Raw genomic sequence first — 19,088 nt, forward strand, 5'->3', positions numbered from 1 at the left:
CCATTGCAGTATCAAGTAGATAATGGAGCAAGTTAGCATAGGACACCAGAATTGGGGTGAGTTCTACAGGCTTTTTTACTGCAAAATTCCTTTCTTGGTTGGTGTTTTGGTTTGTGCTAAAGGTGGTGTTTAGCATTGGTTGTGTGGTAGGTGGGTTTTGTGGTTGATTTAGGGATGACCTTTGTGGATAAATGGGTGGTAGGTAAGGAGAAGGGTTGTTATTTGCTGAGTAATGACATTGTTGGATTGGTGGGAAACTTGGCCGTATAGGAATGGCAGCCGCAGCATGGGTTTCTTCTTCATTCTCACCCTCTTTATTTGCCCCAGTTTTCTCATTCGTCCAAGCAGGATGATTAAATTTTCCTCTTTTCAGACCCACTTCGATCCTTTCGCTGGCAAAGACCAAATCTGTAAAACATGAAGATGTGTAACCCACCATTTTTCATAGTAGAACACCGGTAACGTGTCTACTATGATTGTGATAATCTCTTTCTCTGCTATTGGGGGCGCTACTTGAGCTGCCAGGTCTCTCCATCTTTGGGCATATTCCTTGAAGGATTCATGCTCTTTTTTGCACATGTTCCATAGTTGCATCCTATCCGAAGCCATATTAGAATTGTACTGATACTGCTTAACGAAGGCAACCATTAGGTCCCTCCAAGAATGGACTCGGGAAGGTTCCAAGTTAGCGTACTAGGTAACAGCTACCCCAGTAAGACTTTCTTGGAAGAAATGTATCAGTAATTCCTCATCTTTTGCGTATGCCCCCCATCTTCCGACAATACATCTTTAGATGGTTCTTGGGGCAAGTAGTCCCCTTGTACTTGTCAAAGTCTGGCACCTTGAACTTGGGAGGGGTGACGATATTGGGTACTAGGAACAACTCCTTTAGCAAAGGCATAATCTTCACCTCCTTCAATGGCCCTGAGCCTTTCCTCTAGATGATCCACCTTTCCCATTTCCGCCATAGCATGAGGGTTTTTAATCCCTGTGGAATGCAAGGGGTGTGGTTGTGGGTGATACTGAGGGCCCTCCAAAGTGTTTTGCAGGGGTATATCACCAACTGCTTGCCCTTCAGTGGCATATCCGAGGCAAGGCTTAAAGTCGGCTAGATTGTGGTAGGAAATTTCATATGTCTCCCCCACGGTTTTAAGAGACATGTGCATGATCAGTTCGGGGTTGTCGGCTCTCAATGAGTATGGGAGTGAAGTTATTGACATTCTCACTGGGAGTGTACGCTACATTGGGTGGTGTATAGTTGGGAGGCAAGCCATATGGCAGGAAGGCGTGCTCGTTTTGAATTTGCACATCATGGGGTCATCCGTACTTCCTAAATCTTTGCCTACCATATCTGAGGTTGGATGATTCATTTGCTTGAGGCCAGATGGGGGCATCGAGTTCACCTTAGCGACAGCGCTGGTAACGGCAACTGTAACTGCATTGGCTTCCATTATCTTCTTCATACTTATCATGGCCTCCATCATTGTGGCCATTTGCTCTTTCATGGCCTTCATGTCGGCCTTCCTCTACTCTTGCACCTCCTCTACTTCACTCATTACTCTAGCTCTAACACGAGTTCGGTAAGGGCACCGTAAAGTGTGTTCTTTTCTTTTTGATAACAATGATTAAGTTCGTTTTTTTTCAAGGAAAGAATGCAATGAGCAATGCAACCAATGAAAAGCATGGATGTATGCGAATGATGCACAGTTGAAGTATTACAAATTTTTACGCAGGACATGGAGTTGAATCAATTTAGATTTTTCAACATGGTCCATGACATCTTGGTCAAGGTGAAACTGGAAGTAACAAGGACATCAACAGTCCTAAATGTGTTTGGTAGTAGATGAAGCAGCGATGTAACTCGATCCATCATTTGCCCCAATTTTTGAAAGATGGTTACTTACATGCTTCAACTTGACTTGATTAACATTTTCGTAAAAGCATGAGCTTGGTTCAACCCCATAATCCAAGGAATGGCAATTTCGATCACCAATACTTTGACAACATTTCATAGAGATGAAAGACTCGGGAATACGCATGCTATGCATGGAAAATGTAATTATGAAATTGAGATGCCCAAAGAAACATCATTTCCTAGTTAACCATGCATTAGGTACCATGTTCACTCATTTTGTTTTTAACTGAAACGGGTTTATGATCCCAACATGGTTGGTTCATGGTACCGAATATATGCAACCAAGAATGCATCATGAATTTTCATGCTTCCCTTTTTGTTTTTGTTTTGTAGAGGAAAATGCAAGGATCATGCATGAGCGAACATGAAAACAAAAGGTATGCAGTTTGTAGAACAAAAAGTATGTTGAACGCATATGCATGATGATGCAATGACTCATGCAAAATGTGATGTTGGAATATGATAACAGACAAATGCATGAACGATATGTTCATTATGAGGCCATGAAGAGATGCTTATGCGATGCATGATATGAATGCATGCTAGAGATAAAATGCGGGATTGATTTGATTCACACTGACTTTTGGAGTAAAAACATGGGATAAACTCATTTTATTCAGAAAGTTTATAACTAGTCAAGATCTGAGTGACAACACAAACTTCCTAGCGGTTTCTGATTATATGGGCCATTAAGTCTATCATATGCTGACAATAGCTGAGAAGTCCGTGGATCTCCTCAGGGGCGGAGTAGGTGTCCACCATTGCCTTGGCCTTGGCTAGTAGTCGAGGAAGCTCTTGACTCCCGTTCAAGGTAAGAGCAAATCAGTCCATCCACATTGTTGTCTCTTGGTGTAACAAGTCGATCACCCTTCCTCTAGCCTCCTTTTTCGCGTAAACTCGGGCATACTCGTCCGCCACTCTATGCTCGTGGGCCATGGCTAGATTTAGTTCTTCTTGGTACTTGCTGATGATAGCTAACATGTTGGTCTCTGTCTCGCATAATCGCTGAGACAACTTTCTTTTGGACCTTGAGCAAACCTTCAACTCATCTTTCAAGATCAAACTGTCTACTCGTGATTGGTCCCTTTCCTCTCTCTGGAGCTTAAGCTCGCTGTTGCTGCCCCACAGAGCCCCTCGGAACTTTTTCCGGCCGTGCTCTTCCCTACAAGCCCTCTTGGTTTCTCGTTCCAAGGCTTTGGGTGGTAGCCACATTTACATCTCTCAGTTCGGTATTCTCCTTTCGGATTTTCAGAGCCGCTGATTTGAACCTTTCTTTAACTGCACCTCTTCGTCTTCCTCCGGTGCCTCAACTTCCTCTCTGTTAGCGGTTCTCAAACTTGGAAGCCAATCCAAACCTTGCACGTGGGCTTTTAACCACTTACGTCGATCGCTGCCAAGTCCACCAACCCATCCACATTCGGAAAGAGGACTCCTCCGAAAATCAACAGTGCGAGAATATCAATGAACGGGGCCCACTCGCCTTTACCTGCCAAGATTCTTGCTTTTGCCTCCAAATAGTTTCTCGATATTCCAACCACCCCATTTTCGACTTGCTTTCTGTGGTCTAATTCCTGCGCCGAGATTTAGACCATCTTAGAAATTCTAGCTAATGAGGGATAGAACCCTGAGAAGAGGTATGGTCTCCTTCCCCCTAGAGGACATCCTAGGATCTCTTCAAATTCTTCTACCATGGGTGATAGCTGGAAGTCCCCAAAGGTGAAACACCTCAATGGCTGATCATAATACCGGGCAAGGGAGGCAATGGCCTCTATAGAGACTTCTACCATGGCTAGGTCCCAGATTTTACCGTAAGCTTTGCGAAAAGCTTGCTGCTGGAGCTGACCCATCAACTGCCCTAACTCTTTTAGAATGGTGGTCCCTAGGCTCTTGACCTTGACTTGATAGAACCTCTTTTTAAGCGAAGGCGTTTGACTTGATCCCATGTTTTACGGTGAACAAAAATTGGTGTGAATTAAAACTCCGACATATATCATGGGTGGAATGGATGAATGCATGAAGAAATGCATATAACATAGATGCGATTTATGAATACGGGAGCCCGAGAAATTGTCTCCTTCTTAGATACAATGTCTTGGGGTAGAAAAGTGCCCAACATATGTATTTAAGAAGGTGACACGGACCCTCCGTTGGTTTGTTAAAAAGAGGGGATCAAGACAGAACCCGTGCGTGATGCATATGCAAAAGGCGCAACACAGAAATGTACATAGTATGACAATATTCACAAAATATAAGCAAAAGGGTACATGACACTTATGCATGGCAGTGTGAAAAAAATGGCACGCAGCGTGTCCGCTTCGTGCCCCTATTCAAGGGACCTATATGAGAGGGAGCTAACTAGGCTTTTAGTGATAATTCCCAAGGCGGTCATATCTCTCTTGATGGTCTCTAGAGGTATCATCCCCTTCGAAGAACATATTGCAACAGTAGGGACTACTAGCAACAATATGTTATCAAAGAGAAAAACTCTAGATGAGGGTTCACTGTAACCAAGCAAGTCGGAGACCTAGCATGATCACAGATTCACCTCCACTCCTTATGTTCCCACGAGCCCAGGTATAGGGCCCTTTTTTTTCAACTCACCATGTGTGCAAATAGTGTTGGTGTTTGTGTGTATCAAATGAATAAATATTTACCTCATGCATACATTTTAAAACGCACTAAAAGCATTAAAGAGTTATATATATAAGAACATAAGAAAAATAAAGGGAAGCCAACAAAGGAGAAAGTCATGGTAAAACATTTGCACAAGATTAAATGGCCTAACTCTCTAAAAACAGTCCCTAGTGGAGTCGCCAACTGTTGCAACCTACCCTTCGGCGGGAGGGCGATGCGTGACTCACGTGTTCAGGTTCCAAGAAAGGAATACGCGCGGAGTCGTCACCAATGTTTATTTGATGAAAACGTCGGAAAAACCGGAAAAGATGTGATCTAAGAACTTTAAGTGAAAGGTTCGGGAGTTTTATTTACACAAGGGGAAGGTATTAGCACCCCACACGTCCGTCACAAGAGACGGCAACCTTTAATCAAATGTGCAAATATGACTTCAATTTATGTTATCTTCCCTTTTTAAGTTCTTATGTCTTTTTTATGCCATTTTATATTTTTATATTTTTGTGGTCGACAAGGGCGTTTCCCTTTGCTCCTACATATTCCTCAATTGTGATGAGAAAATCAGACCTACGTAGTTCTTTTGTGAACAAAGCGTTTTGGTTAAGTTATTTTTTATCCTTTTTTTGCAAGATATGTTTTTATTGAATGAAAGGTCATTTAAGGCGTTGGACCATTAGACAATCTTTCGATTCTTTTGAAAAGTGAGAAAACATTAAGGCATTGGACCATTAATGATTTCTTTATTTTTGAAAGAGATAATAAAGTTACATATTGATTTTAGGCTTTTTAGAAACCTACATTTAACCAATAAAAGCGGAAAAGACCATTTCAAGGCATTGGACCTTTAAAAATGGCTTTTTTAGGCGTTAACAAAAAGTTTGGTTTATGAATTGATTTTAGCCTTAGTTTCACTTTGGTTATTAGTCAATTCAATTAAGAAAGAAAAATCCCAAAGAGAAACGTCCGATTGATTTTTTTGTTTTATTTTACTAAAAGATATTTTTTTATTATTATATTATTATTTTATCTCTTTTTGGTTTCCAACGTGGTTACGACGTGACCGAACAATCGGATTTCATTTTAACAGAAATTAACGGATATTACAATTCAAATGATCGGTGGAAATTTATTTTATTTTTTTATTAGGCGAGAAAATGACTTAAGTAAATGACTAAAGCACGTCAAAAGGGGGTACGGAAAGTAAATGAAACGAAAATAAAAGTACGTGAAACAAATGAGGACCACTAAGGGTACATAGAATGAATTGAAAAGTTCGATTTCAGGAACTTACCGGTTGAAGACCGAAGAACGACGAAGAACGAACGAAGAACATCGAAGAACGGTTGAAAATCTTCGCGAAATCACCCACGGAAACGTTACGGAAGCGCCTCAGCTTGGATTTTCTTCACGGAAACAATTATTTTCACTAATTTCAAGTGATCTCGAAATACCAGGAGGGCTGAACATTTTTCTCCTTCACTCCTCCCCATATTTATAGGAAAATAGGGGAGGAGCTTGCCACCCAGCTCGCCCAGGCGAGCTAGGTTGCTTCCTCCAGAAGCAACCGCCTTCTGGAGGAACATCCTGGAAGGCCCAAGTGGGCCTGGTTGCTATCTGCACCCCCATTTTTACTAAGCACACCCCCTTGCCTTTTTTTGGTGATTCTTTTTTCGTAACGTTACGAAACTTTACGAATTTCGTGACGACACTTGTTTTCTTTCCGTAAGGTTACGAAACCTTACGGGCCATGTAATTACTCCATTTTTAGCTTTCGGAATGTTACGGGAACTCACGGATTGCGTAACAATACTTCCTTTTGATTTCCGGCATGTTGCAGAATTTCACGGATTGCCTAACAATGCTTGCTTTTGATTTCCGGCATGTCTCGGAACTTCACGAATTGCCTAACGATGGGTGCCAAGTACCTCGAAGTGGTCAAACGAAAGTTGCATGCCACCAAACAATGGTCCCCAGACGAAATTATGGTATGACAATGGGGGCATACTCGAAAGATGAAAAATTGCTGATGCATTTCTTCTAGGAAAGTCTTACTGGGGCAGCCGTCACCTGGTATACTGATTTGTAACCTTCCCGAGTCCATTCTTGGAAAGACCTAATGTTTGCCTTCATTAAGTAGTATCAGTACAATTCTAATATGGCTCCGGATAGGATGCAACTACAGATCATGTGTAAAAAAGAGCATGAATCTTTCAAAGAATATGCCCAACGGTGGATGGATCTGACAGCTCAAGTAGTGCCCTCAATGACGGAGAAGGAGATGATAACAATGATAGTAGGCATGTTACCGGTATTGTACTACGAGAAGATGGTGGGTTACACGCCTTCAAGCTTTTCCGATTTAGTTTTTGTCGACGAAAGGATCGAAGTGGGTCTGAAAAGAGGCAAATTTGATCATCCTACTTTCATGAATAAGAAGCATGGGGCAAATAGAGAGAGTAAGAATGAGGGAGGAACCCATGTTGTGACTGTCATTCGTACATGGCCAAATTTCCCACCAGCTCAACAATGTAAATACTCAGCCAATATCAACCATTCTCATTACCCACCACCTTATTAGCCAAGAACACCCAATCATCCACAAAGGCCACCCCTAAATCAGTCGTAAATCCCACCTACCGCATAACCGATACCAAACACCACCCTTATCATGAACCAAAGCACCAACCAGGGAACAAATTTTCCAGCAAAGAAGCCTATAGAATTCACCCCAATTTTGGTGTTGTATGCTAACTGACTCCCATATCTACTCAATAATGCAATGGTAGCCATAACCCAGCCAAGGTTCCTCAACCTCCATTTTTCCGAGGATACAACTCGAACGTAACATGTGCTTATCATGGAGGAGTCCCGGGGCATTCCATTGAGCATTGTATGACCTTAAAACATAAGGTGCAAAGTCTAATTGATGCAGGCTGGCTAAAATTTGAGGAGGATAATCGCTTGTGAATTCTGACGTTGGCAAGCGACACCATGCATGGGGCAATTTGAAGGTTGTTGTTAGACGTCTCTGATGACTCATTAGGATTTTCAAGTTTATGCCATTACTGTAAGCAACGGTCACAATGCTAATAATATGGATAGACTTGATATCCTTGTCTCTCATTCTCTCACAATTACATCTTTTCTTATTTAACTTCCACTGGAATGTGAATGTAAGTCATGGGTTTGCTCAAGTGACCTGCGCTCCTAAGTTTGACTTCCAAGTTTGTTCAATCAGAAATTGTTCATTCTACACGTTTGTTGAAGGTGCCGATGTGTAAAGTAAAAAGTTCAAAAAGAAAGGAAAAACCTTTGATTGACTGTGTTTCAAATAAGAAGTACAATCATTCATGTGACCTAATTTTATCATTCTTAAAAGTTTTCTTTTGAGAGAAAAGTGAGTTATCAAGAACAAGAGTCATTTGACTTAATCTGTCAATTGAAAATCTTTAAATATTTCTCATCGTTGAAAATTCATTTTCGAGAACCTACACAGTTTCTTTCATTTTTCCTTGCTACAAGGTCATGACAAAAGACAGCAATGGATACCTCAGAGCCCTACACTGGGGCAATGAAAGGCACCATGCATGAGCCTCAAGCGAACCTAAGGGCAGATCAAAAGTTCTCACCCGGTAGGTTGAAAACCCGAAAGGGCGGCCTAAGCAAAAATTAGGGTGGATATAAAATAAAATAAATCAGGGGTGTGTTATTAAGGTTTTGTCCCAAAATCCAAACTACAAAAGGATCTAAGTCAAGATTTGAAATGACACATGGCCATTTTTCAAAATCTCAAACACTAATTTATCCCTTACTACCCCCTCCGAGCCAAAGCATATTAAAAAAAAAAAAGCAAAATAGAAACCCTGAGTAGGAACCACCGCTAAACCGGCAGGAAGGGCAATGCGAACAACACATGCATGAAGTTGGGCAATAATGAAAGGAAAAAGAGAGATAAAATCCGCCAAAGGCAAGTAAAGAAAAAAAAGAGACAAAAGATCTCCAGATTTTACAAGGAAGGCACAAAAAGTGTAATAAGGATTAATGTATAAGGCAAAAGGAGTAGAGTATATATAAAAAGCAAGAAAAACCTTGAGGTTCGCACTTGCACATTTGAGAAGAAAACTCATTTGACCAAGAGCTCGTGGAAGATGCGTAAAGACAATTGGGATAGTAGGGTACATATGATGTTAGTCTCTCATGCAAACTCCTTGGGATTCCTTTTGAATCCAAGGGTAGCTTCGTTATATAAATTATTTCATGATCAGCCCATGTCATCAAGCTTCAACGGGATCGACAGACCCTTGGCATCACTCTATCAGGAAATTTTCACTTGGTCACATACCAAAGTGTGACAATTCATTGCCATCCTTCAATGGGGCGCACAATTGATCCCAAAGCCTTACGTTTTCTTGCTGTGCAGAAAGAGACAGTCAATCTATGTTTTCCACAAAAGGAAAAAAAAGAAGCAAAAAAAATCAAATCAAAATCAAAATCGCAAAAAATTGGAAAGAATGTCATGAGCATTACACAATTTTCATGATTCAAAACCTTTTGCATTACTAGCATTTCAAGATGAAGGTTGCATGCATCTGCATCCCAAATCATGTTCATATTAGGCTATAAGTGCATAGATTTCTCTTTACATACCACTTTCCCAAATCTAATCTTTCAAGTTTAGGATGAGAGGCCCTTTTAAAGAGTCAACCTCTTGCTTTCTCATAAGGTTAAGCCCTTTGGTACTAGTACCTATTGGCTTGTTTCATAGGACTTAAATTCCTTGCTTTTATCTTTCATAGGACTCCAAGTCCTCGCTTTTATCTTTCATAGGACTCAAAGTCCTCTCTTTCATCTTTCACAGGACTCAAAGTCCTCACTTTTATCCTCCGTAGGACTCAAAGTCCTCGTTTTTATCTTTCATAGGACTCAAAGTCCTCATCTTTATCTTTCATAGGACTCAAAGTCCTCTGTCTTTATGCTTTCATAGGACTCAAAGTCCTCTGTCTTTACTTTCAAAGACTTTAATGTCTTTTGTCGAGACTATCATAGTCTTCTTTACATTTCAAGACTATCAGAGTCTTGTGTCAAGACTATCATAGTCTTCTTTACATTTCAAAGACTATCAAAGTTTTTTGTCTTGCAGAGACTATCAATGTCATCTTCCCTTTACTTTCAAATACTTTAATGTCTTTTGTCAAGACTATCACAGTCTTCTTTATATTTCAAAGACTTCAATGTCTTTTGTCTAGAATATCATAGTCTTCTTTACATTTCAAAGACTATCAGAGTCTTTTGTCAAGACGATAATGTCTTCATTTACATTTCAAAATACTTCAATGTCTTCAGTCATTTATGCTTTCAAAAGACAACAATGTCTTCATTTACTTTTCAAAAGACTTCGATGTCTTCAGTCATGTACGCTTTCAAAAAACTACAATGTCTTCATTTACATTTCAAAAGACTTCAATTTCTTTAGTCATTTATGCTTTCAAAAGATGACAATGTCTTCATTTACATTTCAAAAGACTTCAATGTCTTCAGTCATTTACGTTTTCAAAAGACAATAATATCTTTATTTACATTTCAAAAGACTTCAATGTCTTTAGTCATTTACAATTTCAAAAGACTACAACGTCTTCATTTACATTTCAAAGACTTCAATGTCTTTTGTCATTTATAGGACTCAGTGTCCTTGTTTTTGCTTCATAGAACTCGATGTCCTCTGTCTCTATGCTTTGAAAAAAAAAAAGGAACTTTAGATGTCTTCCGCTCTACAGAACTTTGTTCTTCATTCTTCGTCTGGTTAGTGTTTGTCTTTAAGGATTTGAACATGATTTATGGACCCTTAGGAGTCCCCTATATTGTTTTGTGCACCTTCATCTTCTTCTCCTACCATCGGTAATCACTCTTCTTTTGTAAAGTGAGTTTTAACCGATCGTTAGTATCGCAAGTTATCTTTAAAAAGGGGGTTGAAGGTTGATAAGCAAAAAACCAAGATAAAACCAACTCATAACTAATTTGTTTTTTTTATCAAATATCACTTGAAATAGTTTCAAGGTCCAACGCCTAAACGACTCTTTCCTCTTTTCAAAATCAAAATATCATTTCAAGGTCCAACGCCTTAACGACTCTCTTCACTTTTCAAAATTTAAAACATCATTTCTAGGTCCAATGCCTTAAACGATTTGTGTTCGCAATTAAAATCAATCTTTCAAAAAATATTAAATCAATGTAACACACAAGCTTTCTGACTTTAAGAACTACGTACGTCGGAATTCCTCATCGCACCTGAGGATAAATAGGAGTAAGGGCAACACCCTTGTTGACCCAAAAAAATAATAAACATAAAAAGCAAAAATACATTAAAAAAATATAAAAAAGAGGAAAATACATAATTTTGAAGTCATGTCTTGCACACTCGATTAGAGACTGTCGTCCCTTGTGACAAACGCGTGAGATGCTAATACCTTCCCCGTGCATAAACAACTCCTGAACCCTCATTTTCAAAATCCACATACCTTCGCCTTTTGCGTTTTTTCTAACGTTTTCCTCAAATAAATGTTGGTGGCGACTCCGCACGTTTTCTTCATGAGACGATGCACCTTTTGATTCCGCCTTGTCCTCCCACCGAAGAATAGGTTGCGACACCAGCCAAAAAACCATAGGAGAAACCAACCTATTAATAGGTGTCCAAAACAAGAAAAAAGGAACATGAACATAGCAAAAAGTGAACAAACAAGATCATAAAGTTCGGAACCATGTTGTCTCCGGTCTCCGCGGGTGTTAAATTAGTATCAAGATAACTTAATTTAAGGAACCATTTAATCACTTAGCATGAATCACTATTTAACTATAATGCTCCAATCGTAAGTCTTAAATAGATATATGCACAAATACTTGGAGACTTATGAACAAAGCTTAAACTGTCCAATTATAAATCAACATGTCAAGCACACCAAAATTCTTAAACCTTCAAAATATATATATATATATATATATATATATATATATATATATATATATATATATATATATATATATAATTTTAACACAAATATATGATAAGTCAAAATTGAATTTACCTTTCACCTTTGTATTTTGAGTTCTCAGTCTTTTTATTTTCTTCCTTGAAGTTTTTCTCTTTTTACTGTGTGTCTCCTCCCCTTTTAAAACCAGAACAATATAAGTGACACCAACATGTCAAGCACATCAAAATTCTTAAATCTCCGAATAAACATATAATATGTTAATATATGTTTATGTTTCAAAGAAATAATTTGAAAGCTTTTTATATAATAGGTGTTTAGTCAAGCCAACACAGAGACAACCAATAATATGTGTATGGTTTAAATATAATTTGTTTCCAAATACCAAATTGTGGCACCAATAATTATATTTGGAGACCTGACACAAACATGACATAAAAATTATATAGCAAATTCAATGCAAAAGTAGTTATCCATACACAATTTTAACTAGCCTATTGAGCAATAACCTATGAGATATGAGAATGAAAATGATGAAGAAAGAACAAACTCAATGTCAACACAAGGTCAACTGTGTAAGAAGAAAAAATTAAAAAGAACTAGGTAAGTTAAAATTAAGGAGAACTAGGTAAAATTATTGAAAGCATAGTATAGAAAAATACATTTGATGAACTAGGAAAATTAGGAAGAATGAATAGTAATCCAATTACCTGTGAAGCATGAACAACCAGTAATATGAACAACATAAAATGAAATAATAGATATGAAACAATCAACAATCAAGAATGGAGAAGTAAAAGAAAATCTAAAACGAGAGATGATAAATGAGAAACATGAATAGCGATGAATAAAGAGATATCAATTATCAAACTTGTTCGATTAAAATGATAAACGAAATGATTCATGAGAATTAAAGAAAGCCAAAAACAAAATGAGTCTCAAATAGATTGAGATACTTAATAAACAACAACGGGATGATTCATGATAATTGAAGTAAGAAGAAAATGAAGCTTAGGAGAATTGAACAGAAAATAAAGAAATGAAACAATTTATGAGAGAGAAGCTCCTAAAGGATTCCATTTCAGATGTGAAATGAGAATACACAAGAAAATAGCTAATTTCATCGGAAGTGTCTCTTGCGCTCAGTTCCCATTGTCATCATTGACTTCAGAAGCATCTCTGGTGCTTTGTTTAATCTATGAATGTTTCCTCTCTAAAAAAATGAGAATGTAACTTTATGTTTGGGTCTGATTGAATATTCAATGCACTGCGACCTCGTGACCATGTTTCCTTTTTTATATATTTACATTGTTTCTTTTTTTAAAAGATTTCACTATTAGAAAATATGCTTTCTACATCGGTTATTTATGACTTTCAACATCGGTTTTTCAACCGATGTTGAAAGTACCGACGTTGATAATATTATCGTTAACATCGGTTTTTCAAAAACCGATGTTAAAGTAAAATTACCAACATCGGTTATATAAATAACCGATGTTGCTAATATGAATTACACCCAGAAAATGTATATTAATATTGAAAGTTAACATCGGTTTTTACAAAAAACCGATGTTAACGAATGTGTTACTGTTGACAGTTAACATCGGTTTTTTACAGAAAACCGATGTTAACGTTCGTTAACATCGGTTTTTATAAAAAACCGATGTTAACGAATGTTTTATTATTGACAATTAACATCGGTTTTTATAAAAAACCGATGTTAACGAATGTGTTAATATTCACAGTTAACATCGGTTTTTATGAAAACCGATGTTAACGTGGGTTAACATCGGGTTTTTCAACAAACTGATGTTACCGGATGTCATCGGTTTTTACAAAAAACCGATGTTAACGAATGTGTTACTGTTGACAGTTTACATCGGTTTTTTACAGAAAACCGATGTTAACGTTCGTTAACATCGGTTTTTATAAAAAACCGATGTTAACGAATGTGTTATTATTGACAATTAACATCGGTTTTTATAAAAAACCGATGTTAACGAATGTGTTATTATTGAATTTTAACATCGGTTTTTTACAGAAAACCGATGTTAACGAATGTGTTATTGTTGACAGTTAACATCGGTTTTTTTAAAAAACCGATGTTAACGAATGTGTTGCTATTGACAGTTAACATCGGTTTTTATAAAAAACCGATGTTGTTTTCAGGAATTTTTTTTATATAATGTCTTTGTTTTTACAAAAAACCAAAATTTAACCTGTAAATTTAAAATCAGACCACACAGCACACAACATATATCATTTGCATTCAGTTTTCAAATAGATTTTAGCAAAAAACTAGCTATCAACAAAGGTTGTTCAATGTTAAGATGAAACAACAATTGTAAAAAATATAATGCAAAAACGTAAACTAATTTATTAACCTAAAGTTACATAGTTGCCTAACATCCTATGTTTGATTTCTAACTTTTAGATAATATTGTGCCCACTGTATGCGAAGTGCCTTAAATCTCTCTGCTTCCAATGGTCTAACTTCATTAAAATACTGCATGATGAAATAAAAAAATAAATTAATAATGTAATAACAATTATAAGAAAACCAAATTTGTTTGTAATAAACAATTACCGTCTCCCAATTATTCCTGAAAGATCCTAAGATTATCGTGGACATCCAGTGCATCACGTAGTAGCCACATTCAGTGATTCCTTTTTGTCTATTACACTAAATACATAATGAAATTTGGATATTAATTAAACGTTAACTACAATTAGTGTACACACACATAAAATATATATAAGTAGAACTTTTATTTAAATCACGTACCTTAACAACAATCCACCTAGCAACAGCCTTGGATTTCGGTTGTGGAGTATCATCAAGTCCTTTCAAAGCACTAGTGTTGAATATAAGGAACATTAAAATATTGATGTTGTTGAGTTATGCCAATGAAAATGTATTGAAAACAATACTGACCTGTTAATTATTCCCTTAAGGTAGTTGTCTGGCCTGTTATGCAAAGAACAAAACCAGACAACTAGGTTTTCCTTAGGTAGAATGACGACCATTTGCCAGTGTCCACTGCAGTAGAGACGAATATAGTTTATTGTAGTAGTATAGATTATTTAAATTCAATTATTGTGTTTGACTTACCTATTCAGATAGGCTCCAAGGTAAACATCTCGTTTTGAACTCTGTATCCAACTCTTGATGTAACTTTCGGATTCAAATTGTGATTGTCCAGATCTCTGAATGGACTGTGGCTCGAGGAATCCATACACATCAGAATTCCCCGCTCGCACACTTGTCTCAGTCAGATGGCTGTGTTGTTAAGTCAAAGTTAATTATGTATGAATTTAAAACAATTACTTTGGTAATTAATAGTAATCTAAAATGACTTACAGAATCCACAACTGTATAACTGATATGCTGAGACATTGACCACCATGTGCAATTTCAGAGAGATCTTCGTGCTTTATATACAATGGGAAGTTTTGATTAAACACCCCGAATATGGTAGCATCCCACATAACCTGGAGCGGCTTCAAAAACAGTTGTGGGATGGTCAATGTCATCAGGTACAGGGGATCATCGACCTCTTCATCCGGGCTTTCTGGAGGTTTTGCTGGAGACACAGCTGCCTATTGATAAAACATAGTTAATTAGCAAGTTTTGATTACAGTGAACAAATTAATTGAAAAAAATAAACATATAATCAGAGTAAAATACCTGTTCTGATAAACGCTTCACAAGATGTGTTGGCCAAGCAAGGAAAGTGTTAAGTGCCTGCCCCACTAAGGTAACCTCGGCAGTGGGTACAGGAACGAGAGCCTCTGTATCTTTAACCTCCTCAACACCAACCTTGACTTGGCCATGCAACAACAGGATGTTGTGAACTGTTGTGGATCCCTCGTAAAGTCTTCCTAGGGCAACCAAGCGGAAAGGATTTTCTTCAATATATAGGCCGCATTTGTCTGAGTCACCCATCCCTGGATTGTTCCCTGAGGGAGCAACACAACTCTCCTTTGTACTGACACGAGGACCTGAGGGACCAACCTCTGGCTCTGGAGGTAGTGCAATTCCCTGTGATTGCATCCGAGACTGAAACTGCGACTGCATCTGGCTGAAGGATTCCATCATCTTTCGAGTCACTTTTTCTGTGATTGACTCCTCCAGTTGGTCTCTGATTTGTTGGGTCAGCTGTTCTAGGTCTTCAAGAGGCATGGAGGAAGAACTGCGGGATGTTCGTGAAGCTGATCCAAAGTATTGCTTTATGGTGACACCGGCTCCAACAGCACGAACACGGCCAGGGTGCTCTGGTCGCCCAATGGCAGCAGTCAGGATATCCTGACGTCCATGGGGGACAAACGATCCCTGTGACGCCTGCTCGTCCAAAGAATCCTGTACCGAACACATATTTGTCCAAGGAATTCACAAAATACACAAAGATAATTACAATCCTGTCAGCTATTTCTTTTGCTGCCTCAGACGTCATCTGTCCAGTTTTCTTCGTGCGGGCCATCTTCCATTTCACGTGGCGTCTGAAGGGAGATGGAGGGTCAATGATGCCCTCAGTGCTTCCAGACTGGGCAGCTTCTTCCAGTCTTTTCTTTGCCTTCTCAGCCATGAGCTTTTCTTCTAAATATTCATAACCCCCACGAGACAATACGTGGGGGCAGTGTTTTGCTTCTGGGAGGCCTGTGCCTTTTTTCGTACATCCTGCAAAAGTTTAACATTAATGAAAATGATTATTACAATAAATTATAAGAAATGATTTTGTTGTGGAAAACAACTAAAATGACAAAGTACATACCTCCCATGAGGGGTCTCTACGGGTCTGACAAAACTGAGTCCATTTCTCCTTGCTAATGCCATATTTTTCACAGACAATGTCGTCCGCACCGTCCTTGTCGACTGCAAGTGCCCATTTCCTAGTCAAGTCAGATTTAAATTGCCTCCAGCGCTCGCCGACAATCTGAAGAATTTTCTTCTTTGTCCTATTGTCAGAAGCTTCAGGGATTTGAAATTCCGCCTGACAAACAATAAATTAGGTTTTGTTGTAAGTAAATAACAAATTTAGACTATTAAAGAAAATCAACGAAGAAAACTCAAATACCTGAATATCCTCCCATATCAAATCCTTCTGAGCAGTAGGGACTTCCTTCCAGGTGTCATATGTCACGTCGACCTTATCACGAGCGACAATCCCCAAATATGTTCTTAATTTCTTCTTGTAGGGACCGTCGGCCTTGCCGGTAGCAGGATCGACGTTGACCACAGGTCTTTCTGCCCCAGGTGGTCTAGTGGCCAATGATCGTAGCCGTGTCGCCTTGCGTGTCCGCTTCAACGTAAATGGAGACACATCAGCGTTTGCAGGAGGAGGAGGAAGAGGAGGAGGAGGCGAGGCAGGTGGAGTATCCATGGTCCTTTAAAGAAAAAAAGTTGAGTTAGTTAATATTATCAAAAAACACTGTATGAGTTATGTAAATGAATGTACCGAAATGAAATATTATATTAGAAAATTACGTTAGACGATGTTAATTAATTCTCCTTCATCATGATCATTACGATTAGCATGAACATCGTCAGCAGCTCCCTGGATTGTTCCCTGATGGAGCACACAACTCTCCTTTGTACTGACACGAGGACCTGAGGGAGCAACACAATACGTGGGGGCAGTGTTTTGCTTCTGGGAGGCCTGTGCCTTTTTTCGTACATCCTGCAAAAGTTTAACATTAATGAAAATGATTATTACAATAAATTATAAGAAATGATTTTGTTGTGGAAAACAACTAAAATGACAAAGTACATACCTCCCATGAGGGGTCTCTACGGGTCTGACAAAACTGAGTCCATTTCTCCTTGCTAATGCCATATTTTTCACAGACAATGTCGTCCGCACCGTCCTTGTCGACTGCAAGTGCCCATTTCCTAGTCAAGTCAGATTTAAATTGCCTCCAGCGCTCGCCGACAATCTGAAGAATTTTCTTCTTTGTCCTATTGTCAGAAGCTTCAGGGATTTGAAATTCCGCCTGACAAACAATAAATTAGGTTTTGTTGTAAGTAAATAACAAATTTAGACTATTAAAGAAAATCAACGAAGAAAACTCAAATACCTGAATATCCTCCCATATCAAATCCTTCTGAGCAGTAGGGACTTCCTTCCAGGTGTCATATGTCACGTCGACCTTATCACGAGCGACAATCCCCAAATATGTTCTTAATTTCTTCTTGTAGGGACCGTCGGCCTTGCCGGTAGCAGGATCGACGTTGACCACAGGTCTTTCTGCCCCAGGTGGTCTAGTGGCCAATGATCGTAGCCGTGTCGCCTTGCGTGTCCGCTTCAACGTAGATGGAGACGCATCAGCGTTTGCAGGAGGAGGAGGAAGAGGAGGAGGAGGCGAGGCAGGTGGAGTATCCATGGTCCTTTAAAGAAAAAAAGTTGAGTTAGTTAATATTATCAAAAAACACTGTATGAGTTATGTAAATGAATGTACCGAAATGAAATATTATATTAGAAAATTACGTTAGACGATGTTAATTAATTCTCCTTCATCATGATCATTACGATTAGCATGAACATCGTCAGCTTCTTCTTCTCCAACGTTGTTAGAAGTCATTTGTGTAGACAAAGGACTAACATAAGTGTCCATGTATGAATCATCATCTTCTACATTAACACCAATTGTTTTCCCGTTTAGAACCACAGACCACCTTTCATCACAAGGGTCTTGCACATAAAATACTTGCTTAGCTTGTTCTGCCATGATGAAAGGGTCATTCTAGTAAGCTAGTTTCTTTAAGTCTACCAACGTAAATCCTATATCATCAGTCCGCACATAAAAAATTATTATGACTAAATTGATATTTTTCAACTTTTACACGATACCCAAACATATTTTTACCTTAATAAAATGTTATTCAATTGATTGATTATTACGATATCTATTTGTATTAATCTAAATATTAAAAAAGAAAATAGGATATAACTTTTCTATGTGAATCTTGTGTACTAGTTATCTTGCTCAAGCATTATCCAACCCAACTAATCTATCACCTATTATATTCAGGGAATAAAATTCACAGACATCTATGGCGGACTACCGGAAATTAGCAACAAAACATATTAGAATTAGAACATATGGCATGACATCGTGTCAATTCATCAAACGCATGCAAGTACAAGCAGTAAGTACACGATCAGCCAATCCTATAAAAGGATTTGCAATTTCAAAACTGAACAAATCTTTCTTAGCGTCGCAGTGTGATTAACAATGGCTAAACAAAAAAGAACTGAACCTTGCGCTACAGAATCTTTTTGCTATATAGAAAGGTAGATTCTTCAGTTCAGTATGTTATTTTTTCTTTCTGAGACAAATTAATTCCAAAGTATAACAGCTAAACCTAATATAGCCTTATCAAACTCAACAACCAGTGAATAGGCACTACAACATAAGTGAAAGAGAAACCTGCGAAGCGTTGTTGTGGTTCTACGCGCTGATTAGAGAAGAAAGTGAAAGGCCACAGCAAACGGAGATACTCGGAATTCGTAAGGAGTGAACTGCAGATACAAAACAATCGGCGAGAGACCTCTCTTCTG

The 19,088-nt window shown here is 38.3% G+C and overlaps 1 protein-coding gene across 1 annotated transcript; it reads right to left on the bottom strand.

The window, feature by feature from the left end:
* Window positions 1-17,176: 17,176 nt before the first annotated feature.
* Window positions 17,177-18,238, bottom strand: LOC106794663 (uncharacterized). The gene is made up of 2 exons (XM_014762358.3): window positions 17,605-18,238; window positions 17,177-17,520 (listed from the first exon to the last, which is right to left on the bottom strand). The coding sequence occupies exons 1-2, from the start codon at window positions 17,908-17,910 to the stop codon at window positions 17,281-17,283; spliced, it is 546 nt and encodes a 181-aa protein (XP_014617844.1). The 5' UTR covers window positions 17,911-18,238; the 3' UTR covers window positions 17,177-17,280.
* Window positions 18,239-19,088: the final 850 nt, after the last annotated feature.

Source organism: Glycine max, chromosome 1 (assembly GCF_000004515.6).
Source record: "Glycine max cultivar Williams 82 chromosome 1, Glycine_max_v4.0, whole genome shotgun sequence".
NCBI lineage: Eukaryota > Viridiplantae > Streptophyta > Magnoliopsida > Fabales > Fabaceae > Glycine > Glycine max.